At 40.0% G+C, this 21791-nt stretch overlaps 1 protein-coding gene across 1 annotated transcript in view; it reads right to left on the bottom strand.

Moving 5' to 3' along the window:
• The window catches only part of PGM5 (phosphoglucomutase 5), a 206493-nt gene that overhangs the window by 170766 nt on the left and 13936 nt on the right, over positions 1-21791 (bottom strand). Inside the window, exons 2-3 of the mRNA XM_040248878.1 lie at positions 10626-10788; positions 2762-2908 (exon numbers count right to left, since the gene is read on the bottom strand). Of these exons, the coding sequence (XP_040104812.1) occupies positions 2762-2908; positions 10626-10788 (310 nt within the window). The remainder of the gene's footprint in view (positions 1-2761; positions 2909-10625; positions 10789-21791) is intronic.

Below are 21791 nucleotides of genomic sequence, written 5' to 3'. Positions count from 1 at the left end.
CCCCTACTTTCTAAATGCCATGGTACCAAAGAGATTCAGGTTCTGAATTGGTGATAAAGGATATTTTTCTGAGTTTGTGTAAAGTTTCCCATGTGCCCAGTTTATTACCAGGTTCAGGGTGAGTGCCAGATATTTAGAAATCTTCATTAAACATACATGCTCTCCTGCACCACCCAATGACCAGACAACCAAATCAAGTCTTTTTCATTTATTTCACAGATTCATAAAACCCAGAATACATCACACTTTTCAAACTTGGTGTTCAGTACATAATTAGTACCCAGAAAATAATTTTTCCCAGAAATAATAAATATTTTATTTTAGGCACTAAAATTTGTCCATGAGCTCTGCTTTTGAAATTTGTAGTTAAATTTTGAAACTTATGTATGCTGTTTTTCAAATTTTTCAGACACATACTACTTAGGAAGCTTGAAACATTTAAACCTGCACTAAAGATATTACCAATCCACCTTTAATAATTTTTAGTAAATCCAGGTGCAATATTTAGTGGGTGAGATTTTATATGTAACATGAAACTATCCCTTCATCTGGTCAAATACACACTAAAAATACTTCTGTTGCACTTAAGTTCAAATATAATAACTTTTTCAAGAACACAGATAGTTTTTAATCATCTTTAATAGGAGGAGGATATTAATCTATGCTCGGTCGTGTCTGACTCTGCAACCCCATAGACTGTAGCCCACCAGGCTCCTCTGTCCATGGGCTTCTCCAGGAAAAAATCCTGGAGTGGGCTGCCGTTTCCTCCTCCAGAGGATCTTCCTGACTCAGAACCTGCATCTCTTGCATCTCCTATATTGCAGGTGGATTCTTTACCACTGAGCCACCAGGGAAGCCCATACTAATCTATAAAATAAATTAATTAAAAGTTTATACAAAATACATCTAAAAATTATTAACAAAGTATACGTTACATATATTTTATCACAATAAAACATTCATCTATAAAATGAAAGGTTATGGCTTGAATATGTTTGAAATTTTACTCTCCCTACAATATAGCATAATATTTTTGGCAATCTCATTCTGGGTCTAACTCTTGAACTGCTTGCCTAAATACATTTGGTATTTATAGCAGGTAAATATAGCATTAATACCAAACAAAACAGGAAGCAAGTAGATTTCCATGAAAAACTGAAAGCTCACATCACATAGTTCTTGCTCTTCATCCTTTAAGATGAAATGCCAAAGACTAAATTGTTTCCAATTAACTCAAGCCTTGCTCAACATTTAAACAGCAAGAACACAGCACATAAATTATCCCAAATTAATTAAAAGTTTATACAAAATACATCTAAAAATTATTAACATAGTATACATTACATATATTTTATCACAATTATCACATATTTTACACATTTTCAAATTCTTGGGACCAGGGAATATCTCCCTCTACCTCGTGGTGTCTGCAGCCCTCTAAAAAACTCACCAAGCGAGCAATGTAGCTGAAACAGTGGGCCAGAATCTGAGCCACCAAAGATCTGGGTCTCTTGGACTACTAATACAACTGTGAAGATTCAATCAACCAACAAAATTTCTCCCTGATAATATAATAATACCTGCTTTTCCTGTCATCTTATTTTCCAGTACATCCAAACATATGTAATCAAGTATACTTAAATCACTTAGTTAACATAAAATATCCCTTGCTTTTAGCTGTCAAGCCATTGTGTGTATGAATACTCCCAACTAGATTAATAAAATCAGGAATCACTGCATCCCGTAAGTATCACATGGCTTTCAATTAACTTCTGCTCACTAGCTAAGCAAGCAATTGACTCAAAATCTTCCAAGAAAACTGGTACAGTTGGCCCAACACTGTGTCTCCAAATAGTACATTTCAAGCTCCTCTCTGTCCCCAAAATACCATGTGGCCATGAACTAGGTATTTTACCTTTTGAACTAAATAAATTACTTGTAAAATAAGGATATCATCTTAATACAAACTGGATTTAAGCTGATAGGGGCACTGAAGGAGTTAAAAAAAAAGTTTGTTTTATTTCTACTTGTATGCCTTCTAGGAGAAAGCAACAGGATAAAATAGAGAGTGAAAAATAATATGCATTTACTTGGTATTAATGTTATTACATGGTTCAATTTTAATCTACAAATTGAAAGGTTATAATCTGAGGACTTAGAAGTTTTATTCACTCTACCATACAGGATAATATTTTTGGCAATTTCATCCTGGTTTTTAATTTTTGAACCATTTTCCTACATCCATTTGGTACTTAGTGAATTCCTTTGTAAAATCTTCTATCATGGAGCATGGTATAGAGCAGGTGGTCAACTGTGAATTGAATCAAGATAAACTGCATGATCCCAGCTTGGGAAAGAAACACCTATCTTCCATGGAAAATTTTAATAACTCCTTTACCTTGTTAAGTATCTTTTTAATTATCTAAAGTATTTCAGCATCTTCACCTTAATTGCTTAGAAAAGTAAAGACATGTGTTGGCAATTCACAGTCTATTCTTGGAACACTGTAAAAGAGTCAGCTGTGAAATGTTCCCTATGTCAAAAATGATAGTTTGGAAAGCAGTTGTTGAAAGTTGCCAGTTCCAAATATCTTGGCTGCTCTCATTTCCCTCCGCACCACACTCAGTTTATATCTATTTATCAAGTGCCACTCCTAAAATTGATAATTCCATCACTTTTGTAATGTGCTCTCCCCTGAAGAAAAAATGTCACCTCCATCCACAGAGTTCTAATTTTCTTCAAAATACAATTTCCCAATTACCTCTAAATGGTTTGAATTTGTTCTCCAGGTCAAATTCTTGTCTTCCTAGTCGAGACAGGTCAATTCGCAAATCAGGGCATATAGCATATTCCTCGATTGTTTTGCTGATCTGGTAGATTTTGTCTGAGACGACATCTGGAGCAGGACCTAAAATTGGAAAATAATGCACCACCAAAAATAAATCTGCATAAAAAATAGATCAGAGAAATGTTAGCTCTTCCTCCACCAAGCAGGAGGAAGATGTCTTTGTGTTCTAGACAACAGTCAATGGTCACAGTTCAAATGGCTTCAGTATTTCTTATCCATCCACTCTGGAGGAAACGGGGCCAGCCTCACCTGGTCCATGCAAGCCAATAACCCACATGTTGCTTTGTTTCAATCCACTTCTAAGCAGTGAGACGTCTTCCCTAAAAATAGTTGCATACCTGCCAGGGAGACCCGGTTATGTCATCAGCTTTATTCAGGATATGAGACACAAACAGGATATGCATTTGACAGAAGTGAGGGACTCCAGAGTTAAACTGCAGCCTCCCAAGTGCACCTAGAGAAAGAAAGTATGACTTCTACTCCCAGGTCTGCTGCCTATTTGGTGTATACGTTGACCAGGGTACGTTAGTTTTCCCAACTCATACTTTCTAGTGACTCCCAAGGTTTCAAAGTTAAGTTTAAAATATCTGACGCACATCTTCATAAGGTCAAGTTGACAACTAAGGTCAAGTGATAGGCTTTGAATGAATTGAACATAAAATCAATAGCTGTCCTCCTTTTTCTTTTTAATTTGTATATCTTACTGCAAGCTACTTTGGATTTTTTGCAGTAAGTTTGGGAATCAAGTAAATAAGTAGATTGAAGATCTAAAATATAAATGATTGACAGATAGATAGCTTTGTGTACTGCTCTCACTCACTAGTTACATTATAATTTTCTATTGAACTGCAACTGTTTCTTGATTTCTCTTCTATCCCAGCCCTTAGAACTATGCTATTCAATTCAATAGCCTCTAGCCATATGTGGCTCTTGAACACTTAAAATATGACTAGTTATATTGACATGTGCTATAATTATAAAATACACACCAAATTTTGAAGAGTATAAAACCAGAATAGATTATATTCATAATTTTATAGTAACATGTTGAAGTGATAATATTTTGGATATATCAAGTGAACTAAAATATTTTATTCATTTCACCTGCTTCTTTTTACTATTTTATGTGGCTACTAGAAAATTTTTAATTACATGTATGGCTTACAATATATTTCTATTAGACAGTGCTGCCTTAGAATATAGCACAGTAGTTGCTGTTTTAGTCACTAAGTTATGTCCAACTCTTCATGACCCCATGGGTTGTAGCTCTCAAGGGTCCTCTGCCCGTGGGATTTTTCCAGGCAAGAATACTGGACTGTGTTGCCATTTCCTTCTCAAGAGGATCTTCCTGACCCAGAGATCAAACGTGAGTCTCCTGCATTGGCAGGAGAATTCTTTACCACTGAGCCACCAGGGAGGCCCATATCACTGTTATCACCTCCCAAAAAAGGTTCCTTGAACATATGAAAAGGAATAATTACCAAACTCATCAAGCTGCATACATTAAATATGTACAGGTTTTTAATATATCAATTACACCTCAATGAAGCGGGGAGAGAAGGGAAAGGAACAGCAATAGCACCATTTCAGTGGATGGAAAAAAGCCTAATATATTGTAATACCCTCATGTTCTTCTACAGGAAGAGTGAAAACCACAAAGAAATTTAAAGTCCTTCTCAACTTCACTCCTTACATTTTTCATTCTTCTCCAAAACGTAAAAAAGTAAATAGAGTTACTTAGCTTTACATTTTTTTTATGCTTGCCAGATGATATGTGAATATAAATCTATGAATAATGATGTTGGAAATAATATTCTAAAGAGGTAAACAGCAAAACATGGTAACTAACACGCAGAGATGAAATCAGGTGTGAGAAGCCCAGACTGCAATATAAAATATTTAAGAGTAATGATATAAGTGACAGTGGATAAAAAGGGGCCAGTGTAAAAGGAGGAGGAGGAAGGATGGTAGAGTGAAGAGAAGCTGAGGAAGAAGAAGGAAAAACATAAGAAGAAGAAATGATGACATACATGTAAGGTACCACGTTATGTTCTTGGGATACTTCTATCACATTTTAAAAGTCTCTGTCTGAATTTGTTATGCCAAAGCACACTGATTTCCAAAAGTAAAACAAGTTGTAACCAGCTAGATGCTGCTCAGTCAGCCATGCTGATAACCTCTGAGGTCATCAAAATCCTTTGCATCTCTTTGAGTGAGTGAGTGAAGTCACTCAGTCGTGTCTGACTCTTTGTGACCCCATGGATGGTAACCTACCAGGCCCTTCCATCCATGGGATTCTCCAGGTAAGAATACTGGAGTGGGTTGCCATTTCCTTCTCCATTGTTTCTCTTTATATCCTCCCAGTTCTTAACATCTTCTGCTCCAATGACTTCTTCTTCATTTAAGTCAGTTCCTAGTACAGTCATGCCAGGAATTGTCTCTTGAAATTCTTATTTCAAAAATATCAAATTTGAGTTATCTTCAATCCACATATTCCTAATCTTCCATCTACCCTACTTCTACTCCATACTCCTGCTGAACCTGTTCTTCATTCCTATACAGAAGTCCATCATCACTTGATTACTCCCAGACTATCGGTCCATTCTCATTTCACTGGTTTCTTATCCCAGAAGGATGCTATGGTCTAGCATTTGAGCCTTGCTGTTCGTTGTTAGCATAATAAGACAAGCCAACATTTGTTGAAATTTACACATAACACATTTCACGCCTTATGTAGAATTTAGCACACACAAAAAGTATATGAAGTAAGAACTATTAATATCTTCATTTTCCAAATAAGGAAACTGAACTTGGAAGAGATGACTTTAAGCAAGGTCACATCACTGGTGTAACAGAAGGTGGGTTTGAATCCTAAGAGTCTAATGTCAACTCAGACATTCTTAACAACTACCAGCTCTCCTGCTGCTCTGCCATGCCCACACTGTCATTCCCCATCGCCATCATCTACTCCACTGCTGCCATTACCAGACTCCCATGCGCTGCTGAAGGCAGTCATGAAATAATCCAAACTGGTTACCCCCAAGAATGAGGCTGCTTAAGTTCACCTTGATCCCCACAATTCCTCAGGTATCCTCAACAAATTCCCCAGAGGACCTTTTAGAAAACATCTCCAACGGGTACCCCAATGTTCATCGCAGCACTGTTTATAATAGCCAGGACATGGAAGCAATCTAGATGTCCATCAGCAGGTGAATGGATAAGAAAGCTATGGTACATATACACAATGGAGTATTACTCAGCCATTAAAAAGAATACACTTGAATCAGTTCTAATGAGGTGGATGAAACTGGAGCCGATAATACAGAGTGAAGTAAGCCAGAAAGAAAAACACCAATACAGTATACTAACACATATATATGGAATTTAGAAAGATGGTAACAATAACCCTGTATGTGAGACAGCAAAGGAGACACAGATGTATAGAACAGTCTTTTGGACTCTGTGGGAGAGGGAGAAGGTGGGATGATTTGGGAGAATGGCATTGAAACATGTATAATATCATATAAGAAATCAATCGCCAGTCTAGGTTCGATGCAGGATACAGGATGCTTGGGGCTGGTGCACTGGGATGACCCAGAGGGATGGTATTGGGGGGGAGGTGAGGGAGGGTTCGGGATTGGAACACATGTACACCCGGGGTGGATTCATGTTGATGTGTGGCAAAACCAATACAATATTGCAAAGTAAAAATAATAATAATAATAATAAATAAATAATATATATTAAAAAAGAAAAAAAGAAAACGTCTCCATTTATCCCAAGTCCCTTAGCTATCCTTGCTCCATTATCTTCAGTTCAGTTCAGTTGCTCGGTCATGTCCGATTCTTTGTAACCCCGTGGACTGCAGCACACCAGGCTTCCCTGTCCATCACCGACTCCCAGAGCTTGCTCAAACTCATGTCCATTGAGTCAGTGATGCCATCCAATCATCTTATTCTCTGTCATCCCCTTCTCTTCCTGCCTTCAATCTTTCCCAGCATCAGGGTCTTTTCCAAGGAGTCAGTTCTTTGCATTGGGTGGCCAAAATATTGGAATTTCAGCTTTAGCATCAGTTCTTCCAATGAATATTCAGGAATGATTTCCTTTTCCTTAGGATTGACCAATCTAACAGGCAACATTTCCTCCTCTTCCTTTACAAGAGGTATAAGCAACTATTTCCCAAAGTTCCCATTCTACACCCCTCTAGATGCTTCTTTCCCCCAGCTCTGCCTTTTCACTCAGAAGTTCTGCCCACTTCTTGGAATCTAGGTTCCAAATGAGCTCCACAACTCATGACTTCTGTGATACTGGTCAAGTTTTTTAAGCCACTTTTATTCCTCAGTGACTTCATCAGGCTGCTATGAGCATTAAATGAGAACATGTACGTAAAGTTCTGAGTATGTAGCTTGGCACACTCTAAGTATTTTAAAAAGCATTTTTATTATTGATTCCTTTTGTCCTCTAGCATCTTCTCCCCTATTTACAAACATGCTCAGGAAAGTCCTGTTCTATAAATAATTTTAAAGCAACGCAGCTTTAGATGTGTCCTATTTCTCTGGATTTACCTACCAATTCTGTAGATATTTTGCCTTTTAACTTATTCCATGAGATGTATCTGTATGACACTCAATGGAAGAGATGACTGTGTGAAACTTGTAACTTCAGATGAAAGATGTCATGATAAAACTCACTCTAAGCAGGAAGAAGCCAACTCAATTTCTCCATGCTAGCAGTAATGTTAGTCTCATTAATGACACCAAGACATGTAAACATGAAGAAATAAATGTAAAAGGAAGGACTTTCAACATAGTTAAAGGCTAAATGATAAATTCAACCCCCTTCACCTATTCAGGATATGACTGAGCAAGCCTCATAACCTCCTGCAATTCAGTCTAAAAAATGGTTATTTAAATAGTACTTTTCCTTTTATACCTCACACATTATCACAGAGATGACTGAGATTCTCTTATAAGATATTCAGTCAGATATTAATTCAAATGTTTAAATACATTATTTAGTTTGGCAACTTTTATATTACTTATATATTACATTTCATTGCCATATTCTGAGTACATGAAGTGTCCTATAAGTATATAGAATACCTGTGCTTTGCCTATTTTTTCCTGAAATATTCAGTAGCTTCTCCAAGACTAAATGTTGGCCCAAGGTGTGCTTTTTGGTGAAGCAGGGTTTCTTGAATCATACCTTCAAAAATAAGGCTCTTCATAAGGTTGTTTTTATTTTTTTAAAACACTTGGCTTGAGCAACATTCTTTCTTTGAATAATATCCAAAATGGCTGCAAGGAGGGGGCAATCAAGTACTTCCCTCTCAAGATGTGCTACTGTGCCTGGGCCAGGAATGCTTCATAATGGCAACAGTTGTTGGTTAAAATTCAGCTCCCACCCACATATACATGAAGACTTAGTGTTCTAGATTAAAAGAGATGTAAGAGACTTAAAAACCAAATGCAACACATGGTTCTGGGACAAAACTTGGTTTTAACAAAGCAGATGTAAACAACATTTGGGGGACACTCAGAAAATTTTAAATATAGATGAGACTTTAGATGACATTAGAGAATCACTATGATTTTTGTTAGGTATGATCATGTAGTTATACAGGAATACATCTTTATTTTAAAGAGATATAGTCAGAAATATTTAAGCCTTCATGCTGTAATTTACCTTAAAAGTCTTTAGGGGAAAAAAGCAAAATGGAAAAACAGAGTAAGGAATATATGGTATCCATTTATTATTATCCTTCCTACCCTACATTTTATACATGTTCAAAAATGTTTTAATTCACCCTTATACACATATCCCACCCCACTAGGACTCCTAAACTGTCCATGCTCATTCACTACAGTTGTGTCTGACTGTTGTGGGCCCATGGACTGTAGCCTGCCAGGCTCCTTTGCCCATGGGATTCTCCAGGCAAGAATACTAGAGTGGGTTGCCATGCCCTCCTTCAGGGGATCTTCCGACCCAGGGATCAAACCAGCGTCTCCTGAGTCTCCTGCACTGCAGACAGATTCTTTACCATTGGCCCACCAGGGAAGCCCTTCTAAACTATAAATTTCTATAAATACAAGAAAAAGTGAAATAATTCTAAGCATGTTAGTAAGAGAAAGTCAACACTATAGGAAAGGGAGAATGTAGGACTTATGCTAAGAAGTCCTGTCTGACAATGTGACCTTGAGCAAACAGCCTCTCAGGGCTTTGATTTGTCTATTTGTAAAATGATGGGAATGATCTAAACGACTTTGAGGGTCTGCTTCAACTTTAAAATCCAGGGTCCTTCCATGTCAGAGAAGCATCAATATCCAACCATTTCACTGTACTGAGGAGTGCAGGGAACCAAGAGACCAAATGGGTATAAAACCCCATTGCGCCCCTTTCTTGTCCCATCACCTGAGGCAACATGATGCTTAACTTTACGTGTCAGCTTGCTTGTGTCACAGAGAGCCCAGATGTTCAGTTAAATGTTACTCTGAGTATGTCTGTGAGGGTGTTTCTGGATGAGATTAACAGACTGAGTGAAGCAGACTGCCCTCCCCAGCACAGCTGGGCCTCACCTAACCCATCAAAGGCATGGACAAAACAAAAAGACTGAGGAAGGGAGAATTCACTTTCCACCTGACACACTGGTGCCACTCTGCTTTCAGACATGGACTCAGGCTGGAACTTAGACCATCAGCTCTGTTGCTTCTCAGGCCTTCAGACTCAGATCAGACCTATATCATCCACTCTCCTAGAAAGATCTTGGGACTTCATAGCCTCCGTAATCACATAACCCAATTCATTAAAATAAACCTCTTTCTAGATCTTTCTGGACTTACAAGTTACATTCTGACTAATCCATTGTAAACGGAAAATATCATAAGTCAAAAATGCATTTAATACACCTAACATCGTGGCTTAGCCTAACCTATCATAAGAATGCTGAGAATACCTTGGTAGGCTACAGTTGTACAAAATCATCTATCCTGAAGCCTGTTTTATAGTAAAGTGCTGAATATCTCCTTTAATCTATCAAATACTGTACTGAAAGAGAACAACAGAATGCAAAGTGAAAGTGAAGCTCACTCAGTCCTGTCTGACTCTTTATCACCCCATGAACTGTATAGAATTCTTCAGGCCAGAATACTGGAGTGGGTAGCCTTTCCCTTCTCCAGAAGATCTTCCCAACCCAGGGATCAAACCCAGGTCTCCCAAACTGCAGGCAGATACTTTACCAGCTGAGCCACAAGGGAAGCCCAAGAATACTGGAGTGGGTAACCTATCCCTTCTCCAGCAGATCATCCCCACCCAGGAATCAAACAATGGTCTCCTACATTGCAGGCAGATTCTTTACCAACTGAGCTGAATGGGTACAGGGCAGTTGTAAATGTACTGGTTGTTTACCCTTGTGATCGGATAGGAGCTGCACTTCCTGCCCAGCATCACGAGAGAGAATTATACAGCATTGTTAGCTGAGGAAAAGATCAAAATTTGAAATTCCAGTGAAACAAGGTTTCTACTGAATGCATATTGCTTTTACACTATAAAATGTAAAGTCAAAAAAATCTTTAAATCAAACCATCGTTAAGTTGGAGACAATCTATATGTCCTATTGGTTCTGCTTCTCTGAAAAACCCTGACTACTATGAGCACCTCACTGGACTTTTCTGAGCCATTCCCTCTCTGCCTTGCTTATCTGACATCATGGGGTCATTGTAAGACCATGATATAAGAGGAAAGAAACCATGACAATTAAGGCATATTCTGAACCACATACCTCCATTGGCAACATTAAACTTCACTCCAAACTCTCCCCCTGGTCCTCCAGGGCAGTGGCTGGCTGTCAGGATGATTCCACCAGCTGCCTTGATCTTTCTGATAATGCAGGACACAGCAGGTGTTGACAAGATGCCATTCTGTCCAATAATCAGTCGACCAATCTAGATTAGCCAGAAAAAAAAAATCAATCTGGTTACATGGGATTGAAGTACATTTCTATGAGAAAATGTCCCAGGCTCTGTTAGCACATACTGGTCACTTGGCAAAAAGAACTGAGGGGACTTCAGGTGGGGAGAGACGTGTGGGGGCACGGGGAGGCAGCTCTCCAGCCCAGTATCTCCAAGACCATTTGGGACACCCATGTCTCGTAGTCAGTTATTAACCTGTAAGTGAGATATGCCTCATTGCTTTTCAGCAGTTTAAAACACCTGCTTCTGATGACCAAAGGGTTAGCTTGACTCATACAAGAAGTTCTTAGTTTGTTATTGGCTCAGAAACTGCACCTGTACATTCTGGAAATTACAAGAAAGAAAAACAGAGCACTTCTCTGCTTCACCTTCCTTCCCTGCCTCAGCACAAGCTCACACAGGAGGGACCTGACTTGCTACAGCCTTGCTGTCAGCAAGTGTATTTTAACTGCACTTGGAAGCCCCAGTTTCCTGAGGGCAGAAGTCCTATTCTGGCCACTAAGTGATAGCATGTGCTGGGGACACTGGAGAAATCCAGCCATGCTAGGCAGCGATCTGGAGGTCATCCATCTGTGTGGCCAGACTCCCTATAGCCATGAAATTGAGTTTTAAAAAAGAAAGAAAGCAGCATAACCCTGTAGAGCATTATTGTGCGTGCTTTGTTTTCAAATAGGACCCAGTGTCATCCAATGCAGTGGTTCTCAAATGTTGCTACGAATTAAAATCATTAATGAGAACTGGAAGATTCTTAGTACTAAGATTGCCTCAGGATCAGGCATGGCAGGGGAGGAGCCTGAGCTCCACAGGCTTCTCCAACATCCAGTCAAGTCTGGTGATCAAACTCTCTCCCTACTCAAAACACCCAGTGGCATGGGCATCACTTGGGAGAAATGCCAAACCTCAAGGCCCACCCCACACTTAGCAAGATCCCTACCTTTCCACATAATTCACTTGTCCTTTAAAGTCTGAGAAGCACTGGCATAGCCTTGAAGCCAAGACCAGCTCTTATGTCCAGCACAATTGCAAAGTTACCCTGGCACCAATAATAGCATTGCTGGAAGTAGGTCACTGACCAAATATGACAATGAGGAAAGATATAGGGAAAAAAGTTTCTTAAAGATCAAATACAAGAGCTCCAAAAATAAAACAGTTTTGGGATAATTTAGTATGGAAAGACACTCAGCTACAACATCTCCACAGTATATATTCTCAAGTGGATGAGGTAGATTATAAACAAATAAACCTAGTAGTAGTGGTAATCGTAATAGTAGTATTAATAGTAATTACTAGTTGGATAGATACCAGAAAAAAAAATCAGCAGGATCTGTGCTAATAATGGGGTGTTAATTTTAATAATAGCAATAACAATTATAGTAATAATAGCGAATGGAGCTTAGATTTTACTCTAGGTATTACAGGAATCCATGGAAGAGTTTTAAGCACTAGAAGTGACCTTATCAGTTATAAAGATCAAGGGCTGAGCAATCCAAAAGATCTTATTAAAAAGCAAGTCATATCATATTAGCAAAACATTCCAATGACTGTCCTCATGTCCCACCAACCCCTGGTAAAGTCAAAGTCTTCAGTCCACCAGGCCCTCCGTGATCTGCCCCCATCACCTGCCACTCTCCACTCCCCTTCCTCTCTGTGCTTCAGCGACACTGGCTGGTCTCCTGTTCCTCACATACATCAAGCATGCTTTGTGCTTGCTCTTTCCTTTGCTTAGAACACCCTTACCCAAGTATCCATACGCCTGCCTCCTCCTGTGTTTCGGTTACTATTCAATGTCAACTAATCAAAGACAACCCATGACAGCCCTATATAGTACAGCACACATAAGTCTCTAATTTCCTTGTTGTCCTCTATTTTCCTTACCTTGTTTAGTCCTTTGGGTTACACACATTACTCTTTAATATTTTCCATCTTATTTATTTCCTCACTATATATGTTTCACTGCTATACTCTTGAGAATCTAGAACAAACCTAGCATATAGTAAGTACACAACAAATATATTTAATAGAATAGAAAAAATGAATGATGAATAGATTTTCTATTAATTCTATTCATTAATAAACAATTAATAGAATTGACAAATAGAAAAAAATGAATGAATGATGAGTGAGTGGCTGCGATGTGAAAAAATGCATTAGAGAGTGAGAAGTAGAAGAGAAAAAGGAGAAAGGTCAGATGGAACACTATCACAGCAGAGCTGAGTGTGGACCCTGTCTTAGACTAGACTAGAAGCAGTAGAAATGAAGAGAAGTGATTATATCTGAATGTATCTTTGGAAGGAGAATGAACAGAACATGTGGGTATAATGAAGGAATGGAGACACTATGGTAGCCAGCCTTTAAGATGGCCCCCAACAATCCATGCCTCTGGCATTCATGCCTTGGTGCAGTCCCCTCCCACAGTGAATAAGGAGGATCTGGGTGGTTAGTAGAACACTGCAAAACTGAAGGTGTGTGACTTCCCAATAAATGACACTGCCACTTCTGCCTTGCTGTCTTGGATTACTCACTCTGGGAAATAGAGTCATGTCACTGGGACATTCAAGGAGGCCCTGTGCAGCCACCTGGACCAAGAGCACCTGAGTTCTCCCACCAACAGCCAGCATCACTTTACAGCTGTGTGTGAGTGTGTAGGTGAGCCATCTTGCACTGGCCCATCTAGACCCCACTGATATGCAGCTGTAACTAAGTCAAAACAACCTGCCTCCACGCCCATAGAAACTGTGAGCAATAATAAATATCCATTGCTAGTTTAAGCCTCTAAGTTTTGTCATAACTTCTTACACAGAAATAAATAAAACAGGGACAGTGAGGAAAGGAGTCAACTCCCAGCTTCTACCTTGAATAATCTGATGAACGATGGCACCATTTATTAAGATGGGAAAGATATAGGACAAAAATTACATTCATTTTATCCAGAGCGGTGATAAAGCATGTTCCACGTGCTTATGTTATATTTTATTTCATCATTCAACTCATTTTGAGTATTACCATTAAACAAGCAATGGTGACTCATTGGAAAAGACTCTGATGCTGGGAGGGAATGGGGCCAGGAGGAGAAGGGGACAACAGAGGATGAGATGGCTGGATGGCATCACTGACTCGATGGACGTGAGTCTGAGTGGACTCCGGGAGTTGATGATGGACAGGAGGCCTGGCATGCTGCGATTCATGGGGTCGCAAAGAGTCAGACACCACTGAGCAACTGAACTGAACTGAAGCAATGGTGAAGACCTTGCATATGCAGCAAGGAAGACAAACTAAACACGGTTCTCAAGGACTAAGCCTATATATTCCAAAGCCTGAAAAATATCTGTAACTTAAATTCATTATTTTCTCTCTCCCCCATTTTTTCAGAATTATTCTTATAGAAATAATTCTCAAAGGGTGGAAAGTTATGTGTGTGTACACATTTCCTACAGTGGGATCTAGATATTACAGGTGGAAATTTTTAAACAATTCCTATAAATGTCTAATAATGAAGAAGCTCTACACATGGACATCACCAGTTGGTCAACACCGAAATCAGATTGATTATATTCTTTGAGCCAAAGATGGAGAAGCTCTATACAGTCAACAAAAACAAGACCAGGAGCTGACTGCGGCTCAGATCATGAACTCCTTATTGTCAAATTCAGACTCAAAATGAAGAAAGTAGGGAAAACCGCTAGACCATTCAGGTATGACCTAAATCAAATCCCTTATGATTATACAGTGGAAGTGAGAAATAGATTTAAGGGACTAGATCTGAAGTTCCTGATGAAATATGGAATGAGGTTCGTGACATTGTACAGAAGACAGGGATCAAGACCATCCCCATGGAAAAGAAATGCAAAAAAGCAAAATGGCTGTCTGGGGAGGCCTTACAAATAGCTGTGAAAAGAAGAGAGGTCAAAAGCAAAGGAGAAAAGGAAAGATATAAGGATCTGAATGCAGAGTTCCAAAGAATAGCAAGAAGAGAAAAGAAAGCCTTCTTCAGTGATCAATGCAAAGAAATAGAGGAAAACAACAGAATGGGAAAGACTAGAGATCTCTTCAAGAAAATACAAAGGGAACATTTCATGTAAAGACGGGCTCGATAAAGGACAGAAATGGAATGGACCTAACAGAAGCAGAAGATATTAAGAAGAGGTGGCAAGAATACACAGAAGAATTGTACAAAAAAGATCTTCACGACCCAGATAATCACGATGGTGTGATCAGTCATCTAGACCCAGACATCCTGGAATGTGAAGTCAAGTGGGCCTTAGGAAGCATCGCTACGAACAAAGCTAGTGGAGGTGATGGAATTCCAGCTGAGCTGTTTCAAATTCTGAAAGATAATGCTGTGAAAGTGCTGCACCCAATATGCCAACAAATTTGGAAAACTCAGCAGTGGCCATAGGACTGGAAAAGGTCAGTTTTCATTCCAGTCTCAAAGAAAGGCAATGCCAAAGAATGCTCAAACTACCGCACAACTGCACTCATCTCACATGCTAGTGGAGAAGGCACTGGCACCCCACTCCAGTACTCTTGCCTGGAAAATCCCATGGGCGGAGGAGCCTGGTAGGCTGCAGTCCATGGGGTGGCTAAGAGTCGGACACAACTGAGCAACTTTACTTTCACTTTTCACTTTCCACTTTCATGCATTGGAGAAGGAAATGGCAACCCACTCCAGTATTCTTGCCTGGAGAATCCCAGGGACAGGGGAGCCTGGTGGGCTGCTATCTATGGGGTCGCACAGAGTCGGACACGACTGAAGTGACTTAGCAGCAGCAGCAGCAGCACACGCTAGTAAAGTAATGCTCAAAATTCTCCAAGCCGGGCTTCAGCAATACGTGAACCGCGAACTTCCAGATGTTCAAACTGGTTTTAGAAAAGGCAGAGGAATCAGAGATCAAATTGCCAACATCTGTTGGATCATCAAAAAAGCAAGAGAGTTTCAGAAAAACATCTATTTCTGCTTTATTGACTATGCCAAAGCCTTTGACTCTGTGGATCACAATAAACTGTGGAAAATTCTTCAAGAGATGGGAATACCAGACCACCTGACCTGCCTCTTGAGAAATCTGTATGCAGGTCAGGAAGCAACAGTTAGAACTGGACATGGAACAACAGACTGGTTCCTAATAGGAAAAGGAGTATGTCAAGGCTGTATCCTGTCACCCTGCTTATTTAACTGATATGCAGAGTACATCATGAGAAATGCTGGGCTGGAAGAAGCATAAGCTGGAATCAAGAATTGAATTTTTTAAAGATAACATGTAATCTGATATTGCTGGGAGAAATATCAATAACCTCAGATATGCAGATGATACCACCCTTATGGCAGAAAGTGAAGAGGAACTAAAAAGTCTCTTGATGAAAGTGAAAGTGGAGAGTGAAAAAGTTGGCTTAAAGCTCAACATTCAGAAAACGAAGATCATGGCATCCAGTCCCATCATTTCATGGGAAATAGATGGGGAAACAGTGGAAACAGTGTCAGACTTTATTTTTGGGGGCTCGAAAATCACTGCAGATGGTGACTGCAGCCATGAAATTAAAAGACGCTTACTCCTTGGAAGAAAAGTTATGACCAACCTAGACAGTATATTGAAAAGCAGAGACGTTATTTTGCCAACAAAGGTCCGTCTAGTCAAGCCTATGGTTTTTCCTGTGGTCATGTATGGATGTGAGAGTTGAACTGTGAAGAAAGCTGAGCGCCGAAGAATTGATGCTTTTGAACTGTGGTGTTGGAGAAGACCCTTGAGAGTCCCTTGGACTTCAAGGAGATCCAACCAGTGCATTCTGAAGGAGATCAACCCTGGGATTTCTTTGGAAGGAATGATGCTAAAGCTGATTGGCCACCTCATGTGAAGAGTTAACTCACTGGAAAAGACTCTGATGCTGGGAGGGATTGGGGGCAGGAGAAGAAGGGGACGACAGAGGATGAGATGGCTAGATGGCATCACTGACTCGATGGACATGAGTCTGAGTGAACTCCGGGAGTTGGTGATAGACAGGGAGGCCTGGCGTGCGCAATTCATGGGGTCACAAAGAGTTGGACACGACTGAGCGACTGAACTGAACTGAATGAAGAACCTGTCAAATAAAGTGTGATGTCTGAACTTACAGAATACTCTTCAGCCATCTAAAAGGGTAATCATGAAGACTGACCAGTTGGGCAGACTGGATGAACAATCCACAGAGTTATGCTCCTCTTCCACAGGGCAGAGCTGTTGCTGGGCAACAGATGCCCAGCCAGGGGCTACATTCTCCAGACCCACCCTTGTAGCTACGTGTGGCCATGTGACCAATTCTCAAAATGAGGGAAAAACTAGTGTGAAAAAGAACAGAAGTAATGCGTGTTTGTTCTGGCTAGAGACGTTTGTTCTGGCTAACACATTAAGAGACGTTAATATACCTTTCTCCTCACTGTTTATTTCCCCTTTCAAAAGCTCAACACAGATGACCATGAAGCTCTAGGAGATGCCAGCACTAGAAGATGGACAGTATCTGAGTCCCTATCTCCTCATTGGATGGACAAGAGTCTTTGCCCAGCAACCTCCACATTGGACTATTATGTGAGTGAGATAAAAGTTTCTATTGTTTTAAGGCAATAAAAGTTCCCTAAATTTCAAGTTTATTTGCTGTAACAACTTACATTTTCTTAAGCAGTAGAGAAGGAACATAGACAATAATTTAATGCTTTGTCAAAAATGCAGAAATCTAAATAACTTTTAAGCGATTACAAAAATGTACAATTATGTACACTTTGGGGCTAGCACTTAGAAAAATAAGAAATAAATATGCACAGAAATAAAAATGTATAGTTTGTTAAATAGGAAAGATTATAAACATATCTTTATCTTATTAAATTTGAATTTTTTAAAGATAACATGTAATCTGTTTAAAAGTGAAAAAATACACTTGAATAAAATTTCAACGTAAACATTTTAGTTATCACTGGAAATTTTACCTGTGTCGATCTACTCATTAACCCACCAATATGCCCCCCAAAATGCAGTAATGCTGGACACTGTAGATAACTCTAGTTGAGAGAATTCTAAAAAGCAACAAGTGCTGGAGGAGAAGGAGGAGAACGAGTGATGAGGCTTCTAAGATAAGAAAAGGAAAACCATGGGGATATTTGTGTACCACAGGAGTGCTCACCAAAAGGGGACCTCAGCAGAAGAGGATCTAAATGATCAAGGGGCTCAGATGACCTGCTCCGTCAGTACCAGTCAGCCTCTTTCCCCAGCCACTCCTGTCATTGTCCAGTGGGCTCGTGAACACAGTGGCCAATGATGGCAGGGACAGAGGTCAAGCGTGGGCTCACCACATGGACCTCTACACACTGAGGCCAACATGGCTGCATCTACCACTGAGGACTCCATCTGCCCCCAGCAGAGACCAACCCTCAGTCCAGTCTCCACCTGTGTTCATATCACCTTCTCTGTGTGTCTGTGTTCTCCTCTTCTGTGAATTCTCCCTCTCCCAATTCAGTTCAGTTCAGTTCAGTTCAGTTCAGTCATTCAGTCATGTCCAACTCTTTGCGACCACATGGACTGCAGTACACCAGGCTTCCCTGTCCATCACCAGCTCCTGGAGCTTGCTCAAACTCATGTCCACTGCGTTGGTGATGCCATCCAACAATATCATCTTCTGTCATCCTCTTCTCCTCCTGCCTTCAATCTTTTCCACCATCAGGGTCTTTTCAAAGGAGTCAGTTCTTCTCATCAGGTGGCCAAAGTATTGGAGTTTCAGCTTCCGCATCAGTCCTTCCAATAAATATTCAGGACTGATTTCCTTTAGGATTGACTGATTGGATCTCCTTGCAGTCCAAGGGACTCTCAAGTCTTCTCCAAAACCACAGTTCAAAAGCATCAATTCTTCGGCACTCAGCTTTCTTTATAGTCCAACTTTCACATCCATACATGACTATGGAAAAACCGTAGCTTTGACTAGATGGATCTTTGTGGGCAAGGTACTGTCTCTGCTTTTTAATATGCTGTCTAGGTTTGTCATAGCTTTTCTTCCAAGGAGCAAGCATCTTTTAATTTCATGGCTGCAGTCACTATCTGCAGTGATTCTGGAGCCCAAGAAAATAGTCTGCCACGGTTTCCATCATGTCCCCATCTACTTGCCACGAGGTGACAGAATTGGATGCCGTGATCTTAATTTTTTGAATGTTAAGTTTTAAGCCAGCTTTTTCACTCTCCTCTTTCACTTTCATCAGAGGCTCTTTAGTTCCTCTTTGCTTTCTGCCATAAGGGTGTGTCATTTTCATATCTGAGGTTATTGATATTTCTCCTTGATTCCAGCTTGTGCTTCATTCAGTCCAGCATTTTGCATGATGTACTCTGCATATAAGTTAAATAAGCAAGGTGACAATATACAGCCTTGATGTACTCCTTTCCCAATTTGGAACCAAAGCAAATGTCATCAGAAAAGCTATGGCTTTCAAAATCTAATAACTGGTTAAAGAAATATAACCTTTGGAAGCCCTGTTGTATAAGGAAAAAGCACCCAAAAAGTTAAAAGATCTAGATTTAAGTCTTGGCTCCACCCCTGATCTAAGGCAAATCATGTAATTTCTCTGAGGCTCGGGGTCTTCATCTGCAAAGTCAAGAAGGTTCAGAGTCATGAAAAGTTACTTAAGATGGGATTATATAAACCCTTTATGAGCTTCAACATGACACAAATCATGCTATTGCCTTACCCAAATTGTCTCCCCTCCCCATTTAAAATTTAATTTTAGACCTTCAGTTCAGTTCAGTCGCTCAGTCGTGTCCGACTCTTTGCGACCCCATGAATTGCAGCACACCAGGCCTCCCTGTCCATCACCAACTCCCAGAGTTCATTCACGACCTGTGGAGTTCCTCTTTCAGTATCCTATCATTTTGCCTTTTCATACTGTTCATGGGGTTCTCAAGGCAAGAATACTGAAGTGGTTTGCCATTCCCTTCTCCAGTGGACCACATTTTGTCAGACCTCTCCACCATGACCCGCCCATCTTGGGTGGCCCCACAGGGCATGGCTTAGTTTCAGTGAGTTAGACCAGGCTGTGGTCCATGTGATTAGATTGACTAGTTTTCTGTGATTATGGTTTCAGTTGTCTGCCCTTTTATGCCCTCTCGCAACACTTACCGTCTTTCTTGGGTTTCTCTTACCCTGGACATGGGGTATCTCTTCACGGCTGCTCCAGCAAAGTGCAGCCGCTGATAATCCTTTAAACTACCACTTCCCTTTCTGAAAGTCTTAGAAGTACTATCCTCTGCCAGTGTTGCAGACTGCTACCTTGCAAGGAAAAGATGGTCTACTTCCAATACTGGCTTTGGTTTTGTTTACAGCACTGAAGTAGGTAACAGCTGACTTTTACTCACATGTGAAATCCAGTCTCAGCCTGAGGAGGTCTGAGCTGTGTCACTCTGCTGTCCCCTCACTGACCCTCCCAAAGAGGCACTGGAGGAACAGGCATGCCCACACCATATGATCTGTCTTTTCTTTGTTTTGTTATCAATTTTATTCCATTCTTCTTCAATGCTCCACGTGATGATTTCATGTTCCCATGCTGAACAAGTTTATTTACTAAAATCTTTGTACAAGAATTGAATTCTTTAAGGGATGAAATCTATCTCAAAAAACAGCCATAACAACTATCTTAACAATTATATACTTCAACTAGAATTTGTTTTCCTGTTAAGTGATATTGCTTTATTTTATTTTGAGAATAGCCTTGACACTTAACAGGATACATTTTTCATTAATTCTTTTTTTAACACGTTTAACAAGTTCCTGTAAGTGAAGGGGCATTTCAATAACATGGTTGGCTTGTCTTTCAATTTGCAAAATCCTATTGTTAAAGTGATATTCTAGGCCTCACTTAATGTATTATTAAATCTTAGTAAGAATTTTGGAGGCCTTTTCTTCAGAAATCAAACACATTTCAGAGTTTCTTGTAAACTGAGGATTCTCTGAACTGTATATGATGATGTCTGTGTTTGGCTGGAAGAAGAGAAATCCCACCCAGCCCTGCACCAACCTGGGTGGGCCTTACTGCCCCTGAGAAACACATCTTTCAGTTCCACTAGGAAAGGGGGCAAAGTAGACCCGAGTCACTGTCACTTGCACATGCACATAAAGGCACACAGACACATGTCCCAAGATCCACGGGTAGCCATGAGAACACTGTCACACAGGCGCCTGCAAACACACATGTGGGGTACACACTTCCCCAGACACACAGATGCATAGAGCCAGCACGAACGTGTTGTCACCCCATCTTCTAAAAGCTTGGGAAAGAGAGGGTGTAGGCAGCAGCCTTGTACAATTATCATCCATCATATCCCATGATGCAGTTACTTATAATCCCTCTGAGTCTATTCTTCTAGATGCCAATGTCTTCCATCAACTCTTAAACCTCACCTCAACTGCATCACTGTTTACTCCACCCATGAATGGACACAGCAAGTACCTCAGGAATCAATATGCCCCTCCACATACCAAAGACCAGTGTCCTGAGAAAGAGAAAATTTTATTATATGAAGCTTTCTCCCAGCATGTCCATACTTTACACCACATGCTATATACAATGAATTATTTAACTGATTTTATTTCTGATGGCTCCTTCTTTTCAGAATACTAACAACTACTCTTCTAAATTAGATTTAGTACGAGTTCAGTTTCTAATTAACTCAGATTAAAGGCCTAGAGAGCAACAATATATAATTTAAACCCTGGGGCTAAAATCTCAGAGTAGATGCAGAATTTTGATTCCAAATGATTATTCCCCAGCAACATAACACTAATGAAAGCAGGATTGTTTTCATGTGTAAACTCCCATAAATAAGACTTTCCCTTTATGATTTCCTTTTAACTTTAAATGAGTCATAGAAAAAAAAGAGTCCCAGAGAGAGAAAAGAAAAAGTAAGCATGACATTCTTCAGTATCCTCTGTTTACTATGTCACATCCCTGTAATTCTCAAAGTGAATCAGAGAGAGTT

This window comes from Oryx dammah, unplaced genomic scaffold, assembly GCF_014754425.2.
Source record: "Oryx dammah isolate SB20612 unplaced genomic scaffold, SCBI_Odam_1.1 HiC_scaffold_1, whole genome shotgun sequence".
In the NCBI taxonomy this organism is placed as follows: domain Eukaryota; kingdom Metazoa; phylum Chordata; class Mammalia; order Artiodactyla; family Bovidae; genus Oryx; species Oryx dammah.
Note: the sequence above shows the minus strand (reverse complement) of the source record. Positions and strands in the feature narration are given on the sequence as shown.